Source organism: Armigeres subalbatus, chromosome 2, assembly GCF_024139115.2.
Source record: "Armigeres subalbatus isolate Guangzhou_Male chromosome 2, GZ_Asu_2, whole genome shotgun sequence".
NCBI classification, from domain to species: domain Eukaryota; kingdom Metazoa; phylum Arthropoda; class Insecta; order Diptera; family Culicidae; genus Armigeres; species Armigeres subalbatus.
In genome coordinates this window covers 290,485,289-290,509,862 of record NC_085140.1, presented here as the reverse complement: position 1 = coordinate 290,509,862, position 24,574 = coordinate 290,485,289, and the positions used below count along the sequence as shown (strand labels likewise).

The following is a 24,574-nucleotide window of genomic DNA, read 5'->3' as shown; positions in this document are numbered from 1 at the left end:
CGTTGATTTCATCGCCGCGATAAAGTATTCACGATTCTATCGTTGGGTCATTGCAGGCAATGTTCTATTTACGCTTCCATACCAACTGCAAAAGAATCGCTTTTGCCATGCGATAGAATTGTGTCGCTCGTGTTTGGGGGATCCTTAATGTGTACATCTGTGCAAGAAATAAGAAAAAAACTTCTTATTAAACGCGAGGTTTCTAAGCCAAGTTACTATTTTTGAATTCGTATATCATGAGGCTAACACGATGATACTTTAATGCCCAGAGAAGTTGAGACAATTTCCAAACCGAAAATTTCCTAGACCGACACCGGGAATCGAACCCAGCCACCCACATCATGGTCTTGCTTTATAGCCGCGCATCTTACCGCTAGGCTAAGGAGGGCCCAAGAAAAACTATTCATATCTTTTTATGCGTCTATTAGAATATTCTCGATTACTAAGTTGAGAAATGTTATTACACCAAGTATTACACACTTAATTTTTTTATAATTTGATAATAGTTCAACTTTAATTTTGTAATTTTTTAACACTTGGTGTTTACTATAATTCATTTCTTAACAACACTGCCGTCGTGGAAGACATCCACTTAATAAATTTATATTATGTTAGTATATTATATTATATTATATATATTCATGTAACATATTTGTTAAAAAAGTAGGCATTTTGAAATTCACGGCTTGATCCATATGTCAACATTTAACTTGGAATTTGATAGACTTGCACTTGATGTCATATCACATAATTTTACAAATATTCGGATAGTAAATATACAAGTTATTGCGAATGGGTTTATTTCCATTAATCAAGGTATGTTTTATATGTTTTCTTGTTAGAAAATCTACTTTTTGCAATTCCTGATCATAATACCTGGTTTACAGTTGTCATTTGAGTGATAAAACGGCCTACTTTTCCATACCAACAGAATGGGTGCTTTAATGACCATTATGCAACTCAAATGGGTTGCATAATATTCATTATAGCACTCATTTGGGTGCTATAATGAAAAACCTACATTGGGACAGTAGTTACATGACTACATTTAGCTGAATTAGTTTGGGTGAGTGTTTAAATAGTGTACTCTAAACGTCTTGTAATAAATGAAAGGGTTTCTTGGACATAACATCACAATTTTGCAAAGGCAATTGCATCCATCGCTTCATAGCTTTTCAAGCTATGCAATTTGGCACGATAAGATGGAATCTTATTGTTCTCTGCCGCAACATAATTTATTGACATGAATGATCATGTGGAGTAAATTCGATTGTACAATTTCGGTATAGATTTATCATATTAAAGCCCATTTTTCGTCATTACAAAAAACTGGTTGCAAAACTCGATTTTTCCTGCACTAGTAGTATTTATCCAACTCGGCAAGCCTCGTTGGATAAACGTACAACTCGTGCTGAAAAAATCATCTTGTTGCAACTAGTTGCACAAACTACTATTTTGCTTTTCATTATTTCAGTGGAATGACATAAATATCCCGGATACTTGTTGGATTTTAAGAATCCAACCATTTCAGCCGCTATCATCTGGAGCAGAAGTAACATAATAGTTATCTGATATTTCTAACTAGGTAAGCGAATCATTCAAAATTTATTCCGAACTTGTAGTACAAAGACGAATGTTGTTTCAGATCAACAGATATTTGATTGAGCACAGTTGTTAATCTACCAGCCACCATGGAACACAGCCAGAAATTTCAAATAATAATGATTTGTATCAATTTAGAGATTCCAGAAACTTGAATAAAAATTATATACTAATGGTATCATGAATACCAATCAAAATAAATCTATGCATTATAACTGAACAAAATAATATGAAATGAAAATCCATTTATTTAAAAAAATATATATTTGAATTTAACATCAATTTCTTATTGAATCAACAATTCTATTTTTATTCGAAATTTTCAAAAAAGCTTTTCAAAGCTCAAGCTTTCCAATGTCTTGTAAAAACAAAAATATTGGATTGTTGATTCAATAAGAATTCTTATTACCGCCAAAACAATGCGATATTCTTTTTGAATTTATGTAAGAAATCTCGCTTAACTTTTCAAAAGGACCTAAGTAACATTTTTTTCATGAATTAATTTGAGTACTGCAATCAAAAGCTTTAATGTTTTTCTGTTGATTGCGCTATTCAAATTAAATCATAAAAAAAATGTTACTTAGGTCCTTTTGAAAAGTTAAGCGAGAAATTATTGTTTTTAAAATAGTTTTTTCTGCGTGCAGAATGATTGTGAGTTAGTGTGTGTGTTACATAGTGTGTATTGATAATGTGAAACACTGAGAAAAATAGTTTACTTTGAATTGGCAATGGTGCCACATGGTTGTGTAGCCCATCATAGACTAGTAAAATCTGTGCTTAAATTAGGTAGCCATGGATCTCAAACAACGAGCGTCATATTTGTTGTAACAAGAAACCGATGGCAATTGAAATTCGGGAACGGAAGTGGGCTCGATCAGCCACACAGTTGGCCCTTTGCACCATTCGGGTTGCACAGGACCCATAAGTAAGTAAGTGACACGGATGGTCACGACGATAGATCGGATAAGGGCCGTAGTCAAGGTTCAGTCAGGTGCATTCTTGAGTTCCTTTTAAATGCGCAGAGGGTTACGGAAAGGGGGTGATACAAAGGACATGGATTGGCATGAGTGGTACGGTTATAACGAAGTGATGTCAGTTAATTAACGAGAAGATGGAAGAAGACTGTATCAGACTGAAATGGGTAGCTAAGTGGATTGGACTATTCATCAGCACGTCGAAAACGAAGTACATGATATAAAGAGGATCAAGAGAGGACAACTTGAGCCTCTGACCATATCTTTGTACCGGTGGTGACGGAATTGAGGTGATTTAAGAATTCGTGTACAAATTTGGAGACGCTTCGTGGTAGGAAACCGTACATTCTTTGGATTCTGCAGGACGCTCCGATCGAATAGAAGTCGCTGCCGTACCTAACTAACTATCTACAAAACGCTTATTAGACCTGTAGTCCTCTACGGAAACGAGACCTGGACAATGGTCGCAGGGAACCAAAACGCACTTGTAATGTTCGAGACAAAAGTGCTACTATTTATGGTGGGGTGCAGGTGAATGAACCACGCCACGAGTTGCACCAGCAGATGGAAGTACCATCCATAGTTCATTCAGCGAAAATCGGACGACTGCGGTGAGCCGGGCACTTAGCCAGCATGCCATTGCACAGTGGTCCAGGTAGCATACAAAGCGGTAATAAGTTGTTCAAGCCGAACATAGCAGAGATAGAAAAAAACTTTGTTCTACAAAGTTGCTCCTAACGGTGAGGGGATTTTCGAGGTTTTCATAAAAATTAGGGTGGGCCACATTTGAAAAAAAATAAATATAAAACTTTTTCATTTGCAGAGATACGGCTATACAATGTTCCGCGAAGTTATAGTTCAGCCAGATTTCAAGAATTTTGCTAAAACAATTATTTCTCTAGCTCTTAAATTGACTGATTTAGAGCAATTTTCCCAAGTTTACTTAGGGTGACCCTCAAAAAAACAGTTTTTTAGCTCTAACTTTTTTGTTTCAAATTTCTCAGCAATGTGATGTTCAGAGCACTTTTTGTGCTTTGCAGGGCGCAACTTTTCATGGACTTAGCGTTGCCATATCTCATACGGATCAAAAGTTATTGAGGTTTTTCTTCGAAAAAAACGTTTTCTTCTAACGGCTGTATCTATGAATGGCGCAAACATTTTTTCAATCTGTTTTCTCGACCTTATTCTACTACTTTCAGGCTTCATTTCAGGGTGTTTAAATCGAGGGGATAATTGAAAATAACCCCATATTATTGCAATGAAAAATTACCGTTTTTTTCATTTTTAAGCACTAATTTGCTATTTTTAAGTGTTTTGCTTCCATGGCTTACTTCGTGATATGGCAAACGCCACACCATTTTGTTATAGAGCCTGAGCAGAAGCTAATATCTTGAAAACAGCAGTTCTTATGAACTTGATATGAATAAGAGGTAACATGACAAAAATAATAACAAAAAATAATATCCAAAATAAATACTTTAGGCATAACATTATCAGATATTTTAATACAGAGCAAAAATAGTTATGTTTTGCCTTTGATATTGTAATAACAACATATGTTATGCCTTGAATATTTTTGTATTACTTTTTGTTATTTCATATCTTATACATGTCAGTAATTTTCGCTGAGACCGAGCCACTATTTGCACGAGGTCTTTGAAAATGCCCAAATTTATGTTCATTAAGCAGACCCCACATGACGGAAAAAGTTTGACAAACTCTTGATTATTGAAGAACAAGATTGATGGTGTGAGGGCGAACCCAAAATATTGAAGTAAATATTGAGGGAAATCAGAAAAGTTTGATATTCCTTTCAATATTTCCCCTCATCTCCCCGCAGTTTGCTCACAGTAGTCGATGACGGTTGCGTGTGTGCGTGTTTTGTGCGTTATACCGCTAGTTGATTCGTATTAGTTCAAGAAACAATTGAGTTTTTTCAGCTACGGCATGACTAATCAGTGAAAATATTGAAGAAAAGTTTGATGAAAAGTTTGATGAAAAAGTATTGTAAATATATGCCTCGTGTGGGTCTGCCTTAGAATGCTTTCGGCGAGTTTATTAGGGATCCGAGTTAAATTTTTCAGAAGATGGACCCTCGTTAGTTATGGACGAAATCACTTTTATGGACCCCTCGATTTTTGTCAATTCTCGATTCACCAGAACTGTCATAACTCCAACATTTCTCAACCGATCTTATGGATCAGCATATCGTTGGAAGGAGGAAGAGTGTATCCTCAATTTGCAATAATAACAATGGGGCAGCCATATTGGATTGCCCCATTGTTACTAGTCGAATTAAGGAGGGTTATTCCTCGATAATTGGCGCAATCCAGTCTGTGTCCTTTCTTAAAGAGAGGGCAAATGAGGCCGTCCAACCAGCTAGCAGGCATTTCCTCGTCTTCCCATATTTTTGACATAATATGGTGCAAAACTTCATAAAGCTGCTCACTACCATGTTTGAGAAGTTCAGCCTTAGCTGGCAGCCATATTGGATTGCCCCATTGTTACTATTGCAAATTGAGGATACACTCTTCTTCTTTCCAACGATATGCTGATCCATAAGATCGGTTGAGAAATGTTGGAGTTATGACAGTTTTGGTGAATCGAGAATTGACAAAAATCGAGGGGTCCATAAAAGTGATTTCGTCCATAACTAACGAGGGGTCCATCTTTCTGAAAAATTTAACTCGGATCCCTAATCAAGGATGTTATCGATCATTTAGTAATCTGCGTTCGATCATTTAGTAGTTTGTCAATAACTCATTCCAGAGGCTAAATTTCAAAATGTGTTGTATGGTGGACTTTTAGTGCGAAGGTTTTTCTACAACTCTCCTTAACAGGTCGATGTTCGAATTCCACTGCTAAAGGAGTTACGGTGCTAGTTGCTATACTTATACTAAATGATAACAAAATATGGAATCATTTAGTCTAAGTTACTGCCACTAGCCCTATAGCTCCGTTATTAGTGAAATTTAAACAACGAACTGTTAGACAGAGTTGTAGATAAACCTTTTCACTAGAACTCCACCATACAACACATTTTGAAATTTAGCCTCTGGAATGAGTTATTGAAAAACTACTAAATGATCGAAGGCAGATTACTAAATGATCGATAACATCCTTGTCCCTAATAAACTCGCCGAAAGCATTCTAATGAACATAAATTTGGGCATTTTCAAAGACCTCGTGCAAATAGTGGCTCGGTCTCAGCGAAAATTACTGACATGTATAAGATACGAAATAACAAAAAGTAATATACAAAATATTCAAAGCATAACATATGTTGTTATTACAATATCATAATTATTTTTGTTTTGTATTAAAATATCTGATAATATTATGCCTAAAGTATTTATTTTGGATATTAATTTTTGTTATTATTTTTTGTCATGTTACCTCTTATTCATATCAAGTTCATAAAAACTGCTGTTTTCAAGATATTAGCTTCTGCTCAGGCTTTATAACTAAATGGTGTGGCGTTTGCCATATCACAAAGTAAGCCATGGAAGCAAAACACTTAAAAATAGCAAATTAGTGTTTAAAAATAAAAAAAACGGTAATTTTCATTGCAATAATATGGGGTTATTTTCAATTATCCCTCGATTTAAACACCCTGAAATGAAGCCTGAAAGTAGTAGAATAAGGTCGAGAAAACAGATTGAAAAATGTTTGCGCCTTTCATAGTTAGAGCCGTTAGAAGAAAACGTTTTTCGAAGAAAACCTCAATAACTTTTGATCTGTATGAGATATGGCAACGCTAAGTCCATGAAAAGTTGCGCCCTGCAAAGCACAAAAGTGCTCTGAACATCATATTGCTGAGAAATTTGAAAGAAAAAAGTTGGAGCGAAAAACTGTTTTTTGAGGGTCACCCTAAGTAAACTTGGGAAAATTGCTCTAAATCAGTCAATTTAAGAGCGGGAGAGATAATTTTTAGCAAAATTCTTGGAATCTGGCTGAACTATAACTTCGCGGAACATTGTATAGCCGTATCTCTGCAAATGAAAAAGTTTTATATTTATTTTTTTCAAATGTGGCCCACCCTAATTTTTATGAAAACCTCAAAAAGCCCTTCACAGTTAGGAGCAACTTTGTAGAACAAAGTTTTTTCTATCTCTGCTATGTTCGGCTTGAACAACTTATTACCGCTTTGTATGCTACCTGGACCAATGTGCATTGTTCTGTAAAGATTGACTTCGGTTTGCTCGAGTTGCTAGGGTGTCATTCCACGACAAAGTTGTGTTTCTTTTATGTAATTTATTGTTAAAATCAACCCCGTGCTCTTTAAGGTTTTCATTATTTATATACACGATTACCTACAAGTAATTTATGTCCCATCTTTTTTCCTTTATAATTTAACAGACAACCAATGATAACTTGGGAGATGCCATCCAGTTTCTACGGGACTTTGATCGTGAAGCTGCCGAAATGTGCAATCGGTAAGACAATATTTTATGTAGTATCATGTATTTATACAATTCAAACACCTTATATCATTCGTACCACAGAGTTGCTAGCAGTGAATGGAAGTACGCTACCAATTCAACGGAGTTCAATAAGCGCCGCATGCGCGAACAACAGAACCTGGCGTCCAAATTCGAATGCCTTAGCTGGAGACGGGCCGCTTCGTTCGATTCATCTACTATTGTGGATTCCGGCATACGGCGACAGTTGGGACGGATTGTTCAACCTGGACGGTGCGGTTTGGGAGAAGATAAGTACGCTGAGGTATGATCGTGTATTTCAACAGTAAGCAGATTTTTTCACTTCATCAAAACGGTCAATTTCAGTTAGCGCATGTCATTTCGTTGATGAAGGAAAATTACAACAATGCCAAAATTTGTCCAATCCAAGGAACACACCCTACATCATTGGGAGCAGACAGTTTTAAACCGTCGAATTACGTTACCGGTTATACGGCGTATTGCGACCTGAAGCTAGAGCCGGACGTCGCACAGATAATAGAAACAAGTCGCGTTGAACCCGAGTTGAGATATTATTGGTTATCATGGCATGAGAAAACTGGACCACCGGTGAAAAATACGTTCATGAGATATTTGGACCTAGCGAACCAAGCTGCTGAACGCCATGGGTTCAGCGACGCCGGAGACCAAATGCGTTCGGTTTATGATGATAGCGATTTTTTCTTCACAGTAAGTGATCTGTGGACCAAAGTGCAACCACTCTACAAACAGCTTGTAACCCTGGTCAGGAAGGGTCTAGTGAGACAATATGGTGAGCATGTAATTCGTAGGGACGGACCGCTTCCGGCACATCTGTTAGGTAACATATGGGCTCAAAATTGGAGGAATATTTTGGACATCGTTAGAACAGGGCCACCTGAGACACCAGATATCACAGGGGAACTAGTGCGGCAAGGTTACACCCCGTTGAAGATGTTTCAAACAGCTGAGGAGTTCTTTACATCTATTGGTCTTCCTCCAATGGCACCGGAGTTTTGGCGTAATTCGGTGCTGCAACAGGCGAATGAGATGTTTGGTCATTGCACTGCATCCGCTTGGGACTTTTGCAATAAGGTTGATTTTCGTATTAAACAATGTACGCAAGTCAACCTGGAGGACTTCGTTAATGCACATCATGAAATGACACACGTGCAGTATTATATGCAATACACGAGTCAGCCTTTTCTGTACCGTGAAGGACCGAATCCCGCATTCCATGAAGCCATTGCAAATGCTATTAGTTTGTCGGTCGGAGGCCCAAATCATCTGCAAAAATTGGGATTACTTAATACACCGGTATCGGTAGTAAATGGCAATACTATGGTTAACATCGAATACCTTTTAGGTGTGGCTTTGGACAAACTTCCGTTCATGGCTTTCAGTTTGGCTCTTGAAAAGGTTAAGAAACAATGCTATGTTGAATGAGCAAATGAACTAAATCTGGTTTATTGTTTTCAGTGGCGCTGGTATGTGTTCGAGAAAGGTCCAGTCGGCATGAATGCTCGCTGGTGGGAGCTTCGGCTTCGATATCAAGGCATTATTCCTCCCGTGGCTCGAGGCTTTGAACATTTCGACCCAGGGGCGAAGTATCACGTTATCTCTGATCAGGACTACATTAGGTATTTCGTCGCCACTGTGCTACAGTTCCAGGTATTCTCGGAACTATGTCAGGCATCGCATCACGTTGGACCGTTGCACACGTGCGATTTCTATCGCTCGCGCGAAGCCGGTAGAATACTGAGGTAATTTTGCAGGCATTTCGGATTCATTCAAATAAAACAAATAAAATTTCTTGTTTGTTTCAATTCCAGTGATGTAATGCAACAAGGGGCATCTCTTACAACAACACAGTTGATAAAACTCTTAACAAGGGGTAAAACTTCTCGTCTATCTGTGGAACCATTATTGGACTTTTTTAGGCCCCTGGAGGCATGGCTGGAACTGCAAAATAGAGGCGAATTGGTAATTTCCTATAGGCACGTGTGATATTGCGGATACTAAAATTTATTTTGTTGCAGATAATCGGATGGAGCTCCAAAATGGAAGATATTGCATTATTTCAACCGTTGGTAGATCGAAATGGAAGAAGTTTAGCAAGAAACATGACTTCTAATATTCTTTCCAGTATTTTAATCTTCTTATCGACATACTTCTTGCTTTAAAAAATTATGTGTTCTTTTACTTAAGTAAAAAAGTTTAATTTGTAAATATACTGTTCAAAAAAAAATATATAAAGCTCTTTTAGTGGAATGTATTCAACCGTCTAAGACGAATTAAGTACTGTCCATTTAATTCCACCAGTCAATTTACTGTTCACTGTTCAAGCTTATACTGTTCAAGTTTCAGTACAACTCAACTCGTGACATTAGATTGATGGAAGAATATTATTTATTTTCCCCATTGCTTGTGACATTCCTACTTCAACATTTTTCGTACCATAACCACCTTCCCTTTTTCTACGCGTTTCTTCTGCTGTAGAGTGGATCTGATTTGTAACTTCTGACATAAATCTTTTTGGTATATAAAATAGACAGGGTCGCCGTCTTCGACCAGAGGTCGCACAGACTAAATACTCAACACCTAGCATTGGACAACGGACAGTACATTCACATAACACCCAGTGGACCAGTGGAAAATGTTCCGCTTTACGAAAAGTTTTCTCCTTTACTAGAGCGGAAGTCGAGCCCACACTACACAGCACGCAAGACGACTGACGCCGCTGACTGCACGGCAACGAAGTTCACATGAATAAATCGATAAAAAATAGTGTTTCGTATTCTGTGTATCAACCACGATGATAGCCGCACATTTAAGGCTCCCCCAGACCTAAGCGATTTCATCGTCGCGACGCCGGTAATGTTCAATTTACGCTTCCATATCAACGACGACAGAATCGCTTTAAAAGGCTCCCGCAAACCGCGAATCATTTCGTTCAGAAACGTTGATAAATTCTCGCTTAACTTTTCAAAAGGTCCTAAGTAACATTTTTTTCATGAATTTATTTGAATAGCGCAATCAACAGCAGCGCAATGATTACACTACTCAAATTAATTCATGAAAAAATGTTACTTAGGTCCTTTTGAAAAGTTAAGCGAGAATTGTTCTAAATTTCGACGGAAAATTCTTCTGTTTTTCCGAATTTCTACGAGAAATTATTCTAAAATTCTTCTGAATTAAGGTGAAACTTGAACTTGAAGTTGCTTATAGTTCGCATTGGAGCTTTCGGGAGCCAGAAGTAGCTTTAAGACTTTAAGACTTATTTAGCCTCTTAATCAGCTAAAAGGAACGGTCTTGAAATGGGGGTTTTGCTATACAATGACCAACTACTTGGGATTCGGTGAAATGCCCTATTAGAGCAAACGACTTTTCCGACTAAAGGATTATTTCGGTTGAACGACTTTTCGGCCGTTTGTCCATTTCAGGCAAATAACATTTTGAACAGGTCCTAGCGACTAGTATTTTCGGTCAAATGATCTATTCAATCAACTTTCGACCTTGAAGCCTTCGGCCAAATGATGATGTCTGAACGGCCTACCCATCGTTGATGCTGGGTCATTAGGCCTAAAGGCCATTAGGCCGAATGGCCATTAGGCTGAATGGCCATTAGGCTGAATAAGCACTGGGGAGTGAGAAGTGAATAGTGTGACGTGAGGAAGAAGTAGAACGGAATAAGAAAAAAGGAAAAACGAGGAAGGAAGAGGTGAGAAGGAAGACGGAAGAAGGAAGAAGGAAGAAAGAAGAAGGAAGAAGGAAGAAAGAAGAAGGAAGAATGAAGAAGGAAGAAGGAAGAAGGACGAAGGAAGAAGGAAGAAGGAAGAAGGAAGAAGTAAGAGGAGGAAGGAAAAATGAAGAAGGAAGAAGGAAGATGGAAGATGGAAGAAGGAAGAAGGAAGATGAAGAAGAAAGAAGGAAAAAGAAATATGGAAGAAGAAAGAAGAAAATATGGAAGAAGAAAAGAAGGAAGAATGAAGAAGGAAGAATGAAAAAAGAATAATGAAGGAAGAAGGAAGAAAGAAGAAGGAAGAAGGAAGAAGGAAGAAGGAAGAAGGAAGAAGGGTGAGGGAAGGAGGAAAAAGGGAGAAGGAAGGAGGAAGAAGGATGAAGGAAGAAGGAAGAAAGAAGAAAACAGATAGAAGAAGGAAGAAGGGGTAAGGTGAAGAAAGAACTACTCATGTTTCACTTTTTGCTTCTTTTTGCTAATTCGGCCTAATGACCTTTGGCCAAATGGCCTGACACCCCCATCGTTTTGCCTAAAGTAATTCCGCGGATAACCATTTGCTTGAGTGCAACTTGACCGAATAGCACGTTAAGTCGAACGTTATCTATCCAAATTCTATTCGGTCGAAACGGGTCGAAATTGGTTTGACATCAGGCCAGAAGCCGCCAAAAATGTCTTCGCCCTAACAGATCGTTTGTCCGAAAATGTCGTTTGACCGAAAAGTCCTTAAGCAGGAAGGACCATTTGGCCGAACGGGTCATATGGCCGAAAATGTCATTTGTTGAATCATATAGTCAAAAATATCTACCCGCGCGGCCAAATGATTTTTTTCCGAACAACGTTGTCGGACATATGCCCATTTCGACCAAATGACATTTTCGCCGAGATGATTTCGGTCTAGTGGTATATGTGGCCAAATGGCATAGCCGGCCAAACAACTTTTGAACTTGTGTTGTGGTTTTCGGTCAAATGCCTTTTTTCTGGATTTCCAGTCTCCAGTTAGTCTCTCTGGGTCCAGTCCTTGCCTATCTGGAGATGGTGAGTTCGATTCTTGGTCCGGTCCAGGATGTTTTCGAATGAGAAGCATTCTTGACTCCCTGGGCATAGTGTGTAAGTTTATGGTAATAAATAGCTCTTATATTTAGTGAACAGCGATCATCAAGAAAGAGCATGCAAATGTACACCAGTTGAGCTTTACTCGTGTTTTAGGAAACGTGTTCGTGTTCCCAGAAATGAAGACAAAAATGGTAGTATGAATCACAAAGATTGATGTCTTCACTGGAACCGATAAAAGTACTAAGTAATCAACAATGGTTTCATTTCATGATGTATTTATTCGTCATAACATTGTTAATATTCTATCGCATGATTCTTAAGAAATTATTATTATTAAAGTAAGTACACAACATAAAGTTGCTAATTGAAACATGTCACCGTTCCAATAAGCAAACGTTATTAGGATCTGTCTCATTTGGAGAATTAAACTGAATTTAAACTTAAAAGTGACATTTCAATAATTATTATTAAAATGTCACTTTTAAGGTCAATTTCGATTTAATTCTCCAAATGAGACAGACCCGTAATTTATTCAAATTTACGCACTATGTCAAACGAATGACGAAAGTGCATTCGAGTGCATCTGACAGCGGCGGTCGACAGAGCTTTGACATTCAAATTGCAACTTATTCAGAAGACGGAGGCAACTTCCAATTAAAATACAATGCAACTACCTCTAGGTAGATTTCCATGAGGCCATGATTATTTTATTCTAGTTTATTCGATGCACAGCCGGCAACCGCATTTTCATAGTAATGAATGCAGTTCACATTCTTTCATGACATAATCTCGGACTAATTGTTGTATTCTTAGTGGAAACAAACTGAAACGAAAATTTTTAGAATCAAAAAAATAAAATCCTCGGGTTGATTTGGCAATACTTACTACATTATCTTTATACCCAGGTCGAACATTGGTGGTACAGATACGAATGATTCATTTCGTAAAATCGCTTCGACTGCATTACGTGCTGTGTACTGTGTTGAAAGCAGTTTGAATCTAAAACAGTACAATTTTATCAACAAAAATCCATAAATGTATTCCTTTGAGATTGAATTTGATGAAAATTTAGAAAAAATGTTCAACGCTTTCCATTTTTTGTTAAAATAGTCCTTAAATAGTCAATGGCTGAAGAACTCACCGAGGTTTTTGCAGAAAGTCGACGATATCCTTTCGGGTCGCAATGTAGTACGGGCATACGCAAGTCGTATGAATTTGGTCAGCGTAGCCTTCCAAACGCAGCTGCTCAGTTATCGCTTGCATGAAGCCGTTGACGGCAAATTTAGTTGCAGAGTAGACAACAGCCCAGGGAAAAGCGTGCACACCGGACAGCGAAGAAATGGCCACAATGTGGCCACGTTTCCTTTCTTTCATTTTTTCCAGGAGGATTTTGGTTGTCTGAAAAATAAATTAAATGGTTTGGTTATTTATTACTGCTCTTAAGAATATATTTATTGTTTGAATGTCTCAATAATGCAGCTATTCCTTGTGAAACTTATATTACGACCAAATCCAAAAATGGCTGCCACAATGCTCGTTTTAGTCCTCATCTCGCGTTTTCAAGCGCGTAAATGTCAATTATGGGGCGATCAGTAAATCTGTAAATCAGTTTTTCGTGCATGCTGCAACGGACCATATTTGATAGACTAGTATTCATTGTTGCCTCTCCATAGATATTATGGCACGTAACTTTGAGAAGATGGAGGAAGCTTACATCAGACTGAAGAGGGAAGCTAAGCGGATCGGACTAGTCATCAACACGTCGACACGTCGAAGACGAAGTACATGATAGAAAGAGGTTCAAGAGAAGGCAATGTGAGCCATCCACCGCAAGTCTGCATCGGTGGTGACGAAATCGAGGTGGTAGAAGAATTTGTGGACTTGGGCTCACTGGTGACTGCCAAAAATGATACTAGCAGAGAAATTCGGAGACGCATAGTGGCTGGAAATTGTACGTAATTTGGACTCCGCAAGACGATCGAATAGAGTTCTCCGCCGTACCAAACTGACAATCTACAAAACGCTCATTAGACCGGTACTCCTCTACGGACACGAGACCTGGACGATGCTCGTGGAGTTTTGGAGCACTTGGTGTTTTCGAAAGGAAAGTGCTGCGTAACATCTATGATGGGGTGCAGATTGCGGACGGTACGTGGAGGAGGTGAATGGACCACGAGTTGCATGAGCTGCTGGAAGAACCATCCATCGTTCACACCGCGAAAATCGGACGACTGCGGTAGGCCTGGCACGTAGACAGAATGTCGGACAGTAACCCGGTAAAATGGATCTCGACAACGATCCGACGGGCCCAAGAAAGCGAGGTGCGCAGCGGAAGTGGATCGATCAGCTGGAAGATGACTTTTGGACCCTCCGTAGACTGCGAGGTTGGCGACGTGTAGCCATGGACCGAGCCGAATGGAGAAGACTCTTATATACCGCACAGGCCACTTCGGCCTTAGTCTGAATAAATAACACGACTGGACGCGATACAAATTTTAACAATCTGATTTAGTAAATTTGTATCAATTAGTAGAAAGTCAATTAAATGTGCAACTTTTTCACGAAATCGTTGACACGATTTCCTCCTCAAACCTTGCCATCTGTTTTCAAACGTTTTCATTTCATAAATGTATTGAGAAGAACGATTGATACCAAAAGAAATTGATGGATGTTAGAAATAGTGAAATCGTATTGATTTTTTTTTGCAAAATTCTTTCAAATAAATAGCATGATATGAGCTCACCGCATAATCCGTTGAGCTGCGTAGAATATTTCGATTTCTTTGGTCTTCTTCATCGTTCAGCTTTTCTTCTCAGGATAACGAAGAACAGAAGCGTTCCAATGATGATGGGCAAAAATAACATCACGATAACACTTTTTCTGCAACCACCATGATTAATTAATTCGATTTGACATATATTCATACGTATGAATAACATGTCTTATTTTTAACACATCAGCTTTATTGTTCAAAGTTTCATTATTAACCAGCATGGTCCTCTTCTTCCATTGAAGGATCTTGAAAATCGAAAATACTCATCTAGTGATGTCAAATGGGCCCCATACACGCTCCGACATGTTGTACAACTTTGACTCCGCCCCCAGGAAATTTGGTTCGGTTGGAGTTAAGTTGGACCGTCTGTGAGCAAGTTGTACGACTGTTGGACAGTACAACTTGCCCACAGACGGTCTAACTTTACTCCGACCTAAGGGGCCCCATACACGCTCCGACATGTTGTACAACTTTGACTCCGCCCCTAGAGGGCCCCACACACGCTCCGACGAGTTGTACAACTTTGACTCCGCCCCCAGGAAATTAGGATCGGTCGGAGTGAAGTCGGAGTGTCTGTGGGCAAGTTGTACTGTCCAACAGTCGTATAACTTGCCCACAGACGATCCGACTTGCCTCCGACCGAACCAAATTTCCTGGGGGCGGAGTCGAAGTTGTACAACACGTCGGAGCGTGTGTGGGGCCCCTAACGAAATTTCCTGGAGGCGGAGCCAAAGTTGTACAACATGTCGGATCGTGTGTGGGGCCCCAAATTCATATGAACTCGCGATGCTTTGCTCTTCACGGAAGAAAAAAAGTACCCAGCGTTGAGTTTTTTTTAAACTTACTTTTGAGTTATTTTTTCTCTTCTCTTTCATCCACTCTTTCTTCTGTTGTCAAAAACAAAAGAGCGAAACAATCCAACGACGCCAGTTCAATACGGGAAGCCAATTTTGAGTTTTATTACCTGAGGTCGAAATTGAGTGAAATAAACCTCCATTTACCCAAATAAATTATTAAATTAACTACTTCGACCCAGTTTACTCAATTTTGGCTTCCCGTACGGATGTTCGAGGTTGGGTGAATTGAACTCACTATTGGGTAGTTTATTTCTTCCGTGTTCACATCACCAAAATCAAATGAAATATGTAACTTTATGATAAAATTCGCGAAAATTGAAAATTTCAGTTTGATAGAACGGAACGTTTTTTTCACCTTCACTCGCGAGCGCGACACTCTTTGATTTTCGCTCCTACCCTTGCTCATATCTCACACCATTATCCTACGGAGCAGAAAGGCATGGACTAAACAAAAAAAAACGTTAAAGAAAACAAAAAATAGTAGTTTGTGCAACTAGTTGCAAAAAGATGATTTTTTCAGCACGAGTTGTACGTTTATCCAACGAGGCTTGCCGAGTTGGATAAATACTACGAGTGCTGAAAAAATCGAGTTTTGCAACGAGTTGCACACGCTATTTTTTGCAATGACGAAAAAGCTTGGTCGGCAAAATATGGTCATGTAGCTACTGTTCTGATGTTAGTTTTTCATTATAGCACCCAAATAAGGGCTATAATGGATTTTAGTTGCATAATGGTCATTAAAGACCCATTTGGTTGGTATGGAAAAGTAGGCCGTTTTATCACTCAAAGACGTATACTGTAAACCAAGTATTATGATGAGGAATTGCAAAAAAAAAAACCCAGATTGATCCACCTAGCGGTGATGGTGCCTTTCAAGTTTCTTATGAGTGAGTAATTTCTACGCACTTTTGGTATGAAAAAAAGTATTTTAGCCATAACTTCTGAGCCCATAGTCCGATCCGGCCAATTTTTAATAGGAAAAAATGGGACATGATTCTGCGTCGAATGTTGCGAGTAAATCGGCCAAGAGTAAGTGCCTAAATAGAGAAAAAGATTTTTCTTGTAAAAACTGGCCATAACTTCGAAGCCCATAGTTCGACTGGGCCGGTTTTCGATACGAAACAATGGGACAAGATTCCGCGTCGAATGCAACTTGTTGCGAGCAAATCGGTTGAGGATAAATGCCTAAGAATTGAAATGGTATAAGATAAGTGCCTGAAAAATCAGTGAGATTATTTTGCGCACACACATACACACACAGACATCACTTTAATTCGTCGAGCTGAGTCGATCGGTATATAACACTAAGGCTCTACGGGCTTCCTATAAAAAGTTCGTTTTTGGAGCGAACATATAGCCTTTAAATAGGGGAAGGTGGGTAGACTTGATCCCCGGGGAGACTTGATCACCCCCTGTTTTATCGAGAACTAAAGTAGTTTTGTTCTAGCGTATTTTTTAGTATAGATTCTCTAGACAAATGACCTTTATGTGGTGAGTTATTTTTTGGGTTGACAACCTTATTTATTCTGCAGGGCGGTTTGTATGTTTCGACCTTCCTAAAGATTTTTTTATTTGCCTCGTAAAATTTTAATAACTTTTCATAACAATGACCAAATGCTTTCGTTTTTTCACAGCACAAAGCCATAAATGTGCTTAATGATTTGTACTGGAGGAAATGTCAACATTCCATCAAAGTTTTAGGATATTTGGATTTGAAGTTATTGCCTCAATATGGGGACATTTGATCCCCCATTAGTCACCCATACAAAAATTTGGCGAAAAAATTCAAAAAATATAAATCTGTTCTCTGGCTGCTGATTTTTTGTAGATTTGACAGATTTGATGAAGGGTTGGCAGGAAACATTATTTATTGGGTAGATGTCATAGAAAGAGGATCAAGTCTCCCCACATTTAAAAATTACATGTGCTGTCGAATTTAATAACAAAAATCGTTCATGTATATGCACAGCAATTCGAAAATTGCGCGTATTTTAAAGGAAAAATATTTAAACAATCTGAGGGCACCTTTCTAATTTTAACAAAGCAAGCTCTCGAAGAGGGATCAATTTCCCCGAATATTTTAAAAGTAGACTTTTGACAGCACTCTAAAAAATCGATTATGTATCAATAACAACAATATTTTAAGGACTGTCATACATCAGTAAGGTTAAATACTATATTTCATAGAGAGTCAGTGTGGAAATCGCAAATGTTTATTTATTTTTGGCTGTGATACATCGGAAATCAGAAAAGGGATCAAGTCTCCCCAGTCTCCCTATACTTTGTATACAAGAAAGGCTAAAAGAATTTTGGTCATAGCTTCTAAGCCCATAGTACGATCGGGTCAATTTTCAATAGGAAACAATGGGACAGGATTCTGCGTCGAATGCAACTTGTTGCGAGCAAATCGATTGAGAATAAGTGCCCACAAAGTGAGCTAGACTTTTTAATGTGCTTTTTTATGAAAAAAAAGTATTTTGGCCATAACTTCTAAGCCCATTGTCCGATCAGGTCAGTTTTCAATAGGAAACAATGGGACAGGATTCTGCGTCGAATGCAACTTGTTGCGAGCAAATCGGTTGAGAATAAGTGCCCAAAAAGTGAGCTAGACTTTTTAATGTGCTTTTATATGGACAATTTTTTTTGGCCATAACTTCTAAACCCATAGTCCGATCGGGTCAGTTTTCAAAAGGAAACAATGAGACAGGATTCTGCATCGAATGCAACTTGTTGCGAGCAAATCGGTAGAGAATAAGTACCCAAAAAGTGAGCTAGACTTTTTAATGTGCTTCTTTATAAAAAAAAATCTTTTGGCCATAACTTCTAAGCCCATAGTCCGATCGGGTCAGTTTTCAATAGGAATGCAACTTGTTGCGAGCAAATCGGTTGAGGATAAGTGCCCAAAAAGTGAGCTAGACTTTTTGCGCACACACACACACATACACACACATACACACACACATGCAGACATCACCCCAATTTGTCGAGCTGAGTCGATCGGTATATAACACTATGGGTTTCCGAACCTCCTATAAAAAGTTTGTTTTTGGAGCGAACATATAGCCTTTACGTATACTTTGTATATGAGAAAGGCAAAAAGTATTTTGGCCCTAACTTCTAAGCCTATAGTCCGATCAGGTCAGTTTTCAATAGGAAACAATAGGACAGGATTCTGCATCGAATGCAACTTGTTGCGAACACATTGGTTGAGAATAAGTGCCCAAAAAGTGAACTAGACTTTTTAATGTGCTTTTTTATGAAAAAAGGCAAAAAGTATTTTGGCCATAACTCCTACGCCCATAGTCCGATCAGGTCAGTTTTCAATAGGAAATAATGGGACAGGATTTTGCGTCGATTGCAACTTGTTGCGAGCAAAACGGTTGAGAATAAGTGCCCAAAAAGTGAGCTAGATTTTTTGATGTGCTTTTTTATGAAAAAAATCAGTTTGGCCATAACTTCTAAGCCCATAGTCCGATCAGGTCAGTTTTCAATTGGAAATAATGGGACAGGATTATGCGTCGATTGCAACTTGTTGCGAGCAAAACGGTTGAGAATAAGTGCCCAAAAAGTGAGCTAGACTTTTTGATGTGCTTTTTTATGAAAAAATGTATTTTGGTCATAACTTCTAAGCCCATAGTCCGATCGGGTCAGTTTTCAATAGGAAACAATGGGACAGTATTCTGCGTCGAGTGCAACTTGTTGCGAGCAAATCGGTTGAGAATAAGTTCCCAAAAAGTGAGCTAGACTTTTTAATGTGCTTTTATATGAAAAAAAGTATTTTGGCCATAACTTCTAAGCCCATAGTCTGATCGGGTCAATTTTCAATAGGAAACAATGGGACAGAATACTGCGTCGAATGCAACTTATTGCGAACACATTGGTTGAGAATAAGTGCCCAAAAAGTGAGCTAGACTTTTTAATGTGCTTTTTTATGAAAAAAAAAAAAGTATTTTGGCCATAACTTCTAAGCCCATAGTCCGATCAGGTCAGTTTTCAATAGGAAATAATGAGACAGGTTTTTGCGTCGATTGCAACTTGTTGCAAGCAAATCGGTGGAAAATAAGTGCCCAAAAAGTGAGCTAGACTTTTTGCGCACACACACACATACACACACACACATACACACACACATACACACACACATACACACACACAGACATCACTCCAATTCGTCGAGCTGAGTCGATCGGTATATAACACTATGGGTCTCCGGGCCTCCTATAAAAAGTTCGTTTTTGGAGCGAACATATAGCCTTTACGTATACTTTGTATACGAGAAAGGCAAAAAGATTTTGATGTCAGAAGTACAAAGAAAACTACTCCCAAAACACCACGAACTTCCTTGTAGGGTTGTTTACCTCGGGTCACAAGGGTATTCAGTAATTGATCTCTGGAGACGTTATTTTCCGAGTAGAACCAAACTACGTGATCGATGTCATCATAACTGACTCCGAACCTACATAAGTTGCTATCGACAAGATGTGCGTTTAGTGAACAATGATTGGGCATAATTCTCAACTTCACGCGAATGAAGCCTCGACTTATGTCCTCACCTCTGAACCACGCTCGCCCAGAAACTTTTGGAGCTATGGAAAATAGCGTACAATTCCTTTGCCAACTCTGAAGAGTACTCTGACGGACTAATGGGAAAAACTCGTTGCTCGAGAATTTTCTATCATAAACCTTACCTTCCTGTGCACCTAACTTTGCTAGCGAGTCCGTCTTCTCATTGCCATAGATTGAGCAGTAGGATGGGACCCATACAAAGGTAATTTTGAATGATATTTCGACCAAATCAGGCATCTTCTCTCTTATGTTTGTAAGAAAATAAGATGCGTGCTTAGCTGGTTTCATTGACCGGAGTGTCTCGACAGAACTAAGACTATTTCAGAAATTGAAATAATGGTCTACGGGCTGATTGGAAATTATCCCCAAAACGAAGTTAATTGCTGCCAGCATTTTTTTTATCTTTTGCAGTGCATAAACGATGCACATCACATCTTTTATCTGGCATCCTCATTAACTTCGCTTTGACCTAAATGCATATACAAAACTAACACAATTCTCGTTAACTTTTCAAAGTGACCGAAGTAACATGTTTTCATGAATTAATTTGAGTACTCCCAACATATGCTTTCATGTTGTTCTGTTGATTGCGCTATCCAAATTAATTCACGAAAAAAATGTGACTTAGGTCCTTTTGAAAAGTTAAGCGAGAATTATTTTACACCAGGACATAAACACTATTTTCAAAATTTAGTAATTATTTTCTGAGTTGTGTTGATGATAGCGTAAAGATTGAAAATGTAGTTAAAAGTAGTGCACTCAGGGCACGACGTATACGTTCTTGTGATAAACATTGATTGAGACATGAGACGTATTCCAATCTTTTCGGAAATAAATAAAAAGTTGAAAACAGACAACGTTCCAGTAGAAACGTAGAACAAAAAACGACAGAAATATTCCTCTTCAACATTGCTGAGCTTCTTGGGCCATCATCACCTTTCAAAATGGTTAACGTAGAAAAAAGGCAATATAACTTTTCAGTGTAAAAAAACTTACTTCTAGGGGGATCGATCGTCTGAACACGTACTTAAAAACCGATCCGGGTCATACTTGGGTGTGACTAATATAAAAATAGGAAAACCCATTACCATTTAATTTGTTTCTAAAACTGAATATGTGATACGAATGGAATTGGTACAGTTCTATATTTGTGCCGGTTAGTCCCTCAAACTTTAATAACTGAAACCCCAGATCGTAACCACCAACTCGAACTACATTCAATGATAGATAATGTGATAATATTCTGTGTCGAATATAACGTGTCGCATCGAAATCGGCTGAAATTACGTATTCTATCAACGATAAACACGTTTGCGTAACGCGACACCATTTGCAGGAGACTGTTTGTCGATCAGCGTAACGCGGCGGTGTTCATATCAATTCAGTTATTTTCATTATAATTTCCGTTTTTTCCTGCGATTTTAATTCACAGTCTCATTTCTGCTGGTGTGTACGAGAAATGCTTAGAATAAATCGATACTCCAAACCGTATACCAGAGCTGAAAACGCAATTGCATTTCAAAATGCGAAAAAGTGTAATTCAGCGATGGTGACGCGTTACGAAATGCAGCGCGCTATATTTATCATATTCAAAGCGAAAAATCACAAAATGAATATTCTATCAGAAAGGAAATTTAGTAAGGATAATTTTACACCTGTTTAATCATATGTCCCCGAGGCTAATTTTCGAATGCAGACCTAATTTCTCGCTGAAAGTCGGCTCCTCATGGTGTCGCGTTACGCTGGAATGTGTCATATAACACACATTGGAATCTGACCAGTAGATAATAACAGATTTATATCAGAACTTGTTATTCAGTTACAGCAATTTTTGTTATAACAAAGGTTGTTATAAAACATTTACCATTACGGAGACGAGCCAGCCTCGGGCTGAAAGTCTCCTTAATAAAGACATGAAAAAAACATGTACCATTAGTAGTTAAAATAACAAAAAAATCTAGTTTTAACAAAAATATTACTTAAAATTACTATGGAACAAAAAATATAACTTGATGTGATAAAAATATCTAGAATTTTTACAATTTATGTTTTGGGAAGAACAAAATTTAAACTAGTTGTGTTACAAATATTGCTATTCGTTTTAATTAGATCAAATATTGTTATAATTTTGTTATGACGATCATGATTTTTTTCTTTTCTTCATCTAAGACAGAGAATTTATAATAAAATTATTTCAGATATTGTTATGTGTAACACATATTGATATAATTTTGTTGTGACTAACTGGTCGGGAACTCAATAATTTCTAATTCATATTTGATTTTTAGACAACTTTTCCAAATACTAAAATCATTATACAGAATTAATAGAAAATCAATAAAAACAGGGCCGGAAAGGTATGGATTTCAAATCTGATAACAAATCTTCTGACTCTGACCGGTCTGAGCCGATTGGTATTTACTCTACCAGATGAATCGGTTGACTTCCATATTAATAATTTGGACTGCAAGGTAGATGTTTCGGGGTGTGTACAAAAATAAAATTTATATTTATACTTGGATGCACCACAAAAAAAAAACAATATTGAAGTTATGAATCCACTTAAAATCCGGTTAGCCGAGTTGCTCAGCTGCAGTTTTCTCCTGTTCTGGTCGTTAAACCAGAAGTCCCGCGTTTCGTGAACTTGATTTCGGAAGTAGCGCCAGCTCAGCCAAAGTTGGATTCAAAGGAAGGAAGGCACTTCTAGTCGAACGGTGTATCGCATATTTCAATCTGCAGATTTCAATATTGCAGATAAAAAGACAAAAAATAAGTCGAAAACGTGCCCAGGGATGATACTTTTATGCCCACACGATGATACTTTTATGCCCAGTCGATAATTTGATATAAATGATATTTAATTTATATGGTGCGTAAGAAAACGACAGATCTCTCTCCCCCCCATAAGTGCTTACGTAATATGTCTACGGCCTCTTAGGATAAAAACAGAGATTTAGAATAAACTGCATTCGCCAACAGGTGGTCCTGCGTGGCCGCCAGATGACAAGTGTCGAACACGAATAAAACCAATGCGAACGCCGCCGGTTCCTGATCAATGTTGAAAAGTGATCATTTAGGATTTTTGTTTTCAGATTGATGTATGTATGTTTGTCTGTGATCAAATTATCGTTGAAGTTCAGATGCTGCAATGCAATAAAAAGTTGCGACGCAGTCTGAATTGGAACAAGTTTTTATCTGTCCCCTCTACACATAATACCATGTGCGTTCAAGGCCACTTCCTCGGATATTATAGAATAAGTGCGGTGAAGACTGCGATACGATCGGGAGTCCTAATCGCGATATCGCACTTCATAAAGTGCTAAGTCTGACCGCAGCTCTTCCCCTCGTGCATTACATAATCTAATAGCCCAGTTCAGACAGGTCCAGTATATAACCGTAATGAACAAAAATTGTTAGAACGAATTTTTGTGGTGTTTCGTAAAGATCCTTATACTGACAGTTAACATATGGAACGTTATTTTTGCCTTTCTCGTATACAAAGTATACGTAAAGGCTATATGTTCGCTCCAAAAACGAACTTTTTATAGGAGGCCCGGAGACCCATAGTGTTATATACCGATCGACTCAGCTCGACGAATTGGAGTGATGTCTGTGTGTGTGTGTGTGTGTGTGTGTGTGTGTGTGTGTGTATGTGTGTGTGTGCGCAAAAAGTCTAGCTCACTTTTTGGGCACTTATCCTCAACCGATTTGCTCGCAATAAGTTGCATTCGACGCAGAATCCTGTCCCATTGTTTCCTATTGAAAACTGACCCGATCGGACTATGGGCTTAGAAGTTATGGCCAAAATACTTTTTTTCATAAAAAAGCACATTAAAAAGTCTAGCTCACTTTTTGGGCACTTATTCTCAACCAATGTGTTCGCAATGAGTTGCATTCGACGCAGTATTCTGTCCCATTATTTCCTATTGAAAATTGACTATGGGCTTAGAAGTTATGGCCAAAATACTTTTTGCCTTTCTCGTATACTAAGTATACGTAAAAGGGTATATGTTCGCTCCAAAACGAAATTTTATAGGAGGCCCGGAGACCCATAGTGTTATATACCGATCGACTCAGCTCGGCGAATTGGAGTGATGTCTGTGTGTGTGTGTATGTGTGTATGTGTGTGTGTATGTGTGTGAGTGTGCAAAAGTCTAGCTCACTTTTTGGGCACTTATCCTCGACCGATTTGCTCGCAACAAGTTGCATTCGACGCAGAATCCTGATGACCTGATCGGACTATGGGCTTAGAAGTTATGGCCAAAATACTTTTTTTCATAAAAAAGCACATTAAAAAGTCTAGCTCACTTTTTGGGCACTTATTTTCCACCGATTTGCTTGCAACAAGTTGCAATCGACGCAAAATCCTGTCTCATTATTTCCTATTGAAAACTGACCTGATCGGACAATGGGCTTAGAAGTTATGGCCAAAATACTTTTTTTCATAAAAAAGTACATTAAAAAGTCTAGCTCACTTTTTGGGCACTTATTCTCAACCGATTTGCTCGCAACAAGTTGCATTCGACGCAGAATTCTGTCCCATTGTCTCCTATTGAAAATTGACCCGA

The 24,574-nt window shown here is 38.3% G+C and overlaps 2 protein-coding genes across 8 annotated transcripts in view; one reads left to right on the top strand and one right to left on the bottom strand.

Moving 5' to 3' along the window:
• Nucleotides 1–10,095, top strand: part of LOC134212391 (angiotensin-converting enzyme-like) — a 63,822-nt gene extending 53,727 nt beyond the window's left edge. For 3 of the 4 annotated variants that reach the window (XM_062690181.1, XM_062690179.1, XM_062690178.1), the window contains exons 2-7: nt 6,936–7,012; nt 7,082–7,301; nt 7,364–8,434; nt 8,495–8,778; nt 8,848–8,998; nt 9,055–10,095. In XM_062690181.1, the coding sequence (XP_062546165.1) occupies nt 7,002–7,012; nt 7,082–7,301; nt 7,364–8,434; nt 8,495–8,778; nt 8,848–8,998; nt 9,055–9,198 (1,881 nt within the window). In that variant the 5' untranslated portion in view covers nt 6,936–7,001 and the 3' untranslated portion in view covers nt 9,199–10,095. Of the gene's footprint in view, nt 1–2,428; nt 2,528–6,935; nt 7,013–7,081; nt 7,302–7,363; nt 8,435–8,494; nt 8,779–8,847; nt 8,999–9,054 lie in introns of those variants that run through there. The other variant, XM_062690180.1, reaches the window with a different exon arrangement.
• LOC134212392 (17-beta-hydroxysteroid dehydrogenase 13-like) overlaps nt 8,849–24,574 on the bottom strand; it is a 36,903-nt gene continuing 21,177 nt past the window's right edge. The window contains exons 3-6 of one of the 4 annotated variants that reach the window (XR_009979263.1): nt 12,952–13,208; nt 12,696–12,809; nt 12,485–12,633; nt 8,849–8,971 (exon numbers count right to left, since the gene is read on the bottom strand). Coding sequence is in view for 2 of the 4 variants with exons in the window: in XM_062690183.1 (XP_062546167.1) it covers nt 12,558–12,633; nt 12,696–12,809; nt 12,952–13,208 (447 nt within the window). In the remaining 2 variants the exon portion in view is untranslated. Of the gene's footprint in view, nt 8,978–11,146; nt 12,634–12,695; nt 12,810–12,951; nt 13,209–24,574 lie in introns of those variants that run through there. The other 3 variants (XR_009979262.1, XM_062690183.1, XM_062690182.1) reach the window with 3 other exon arrangements.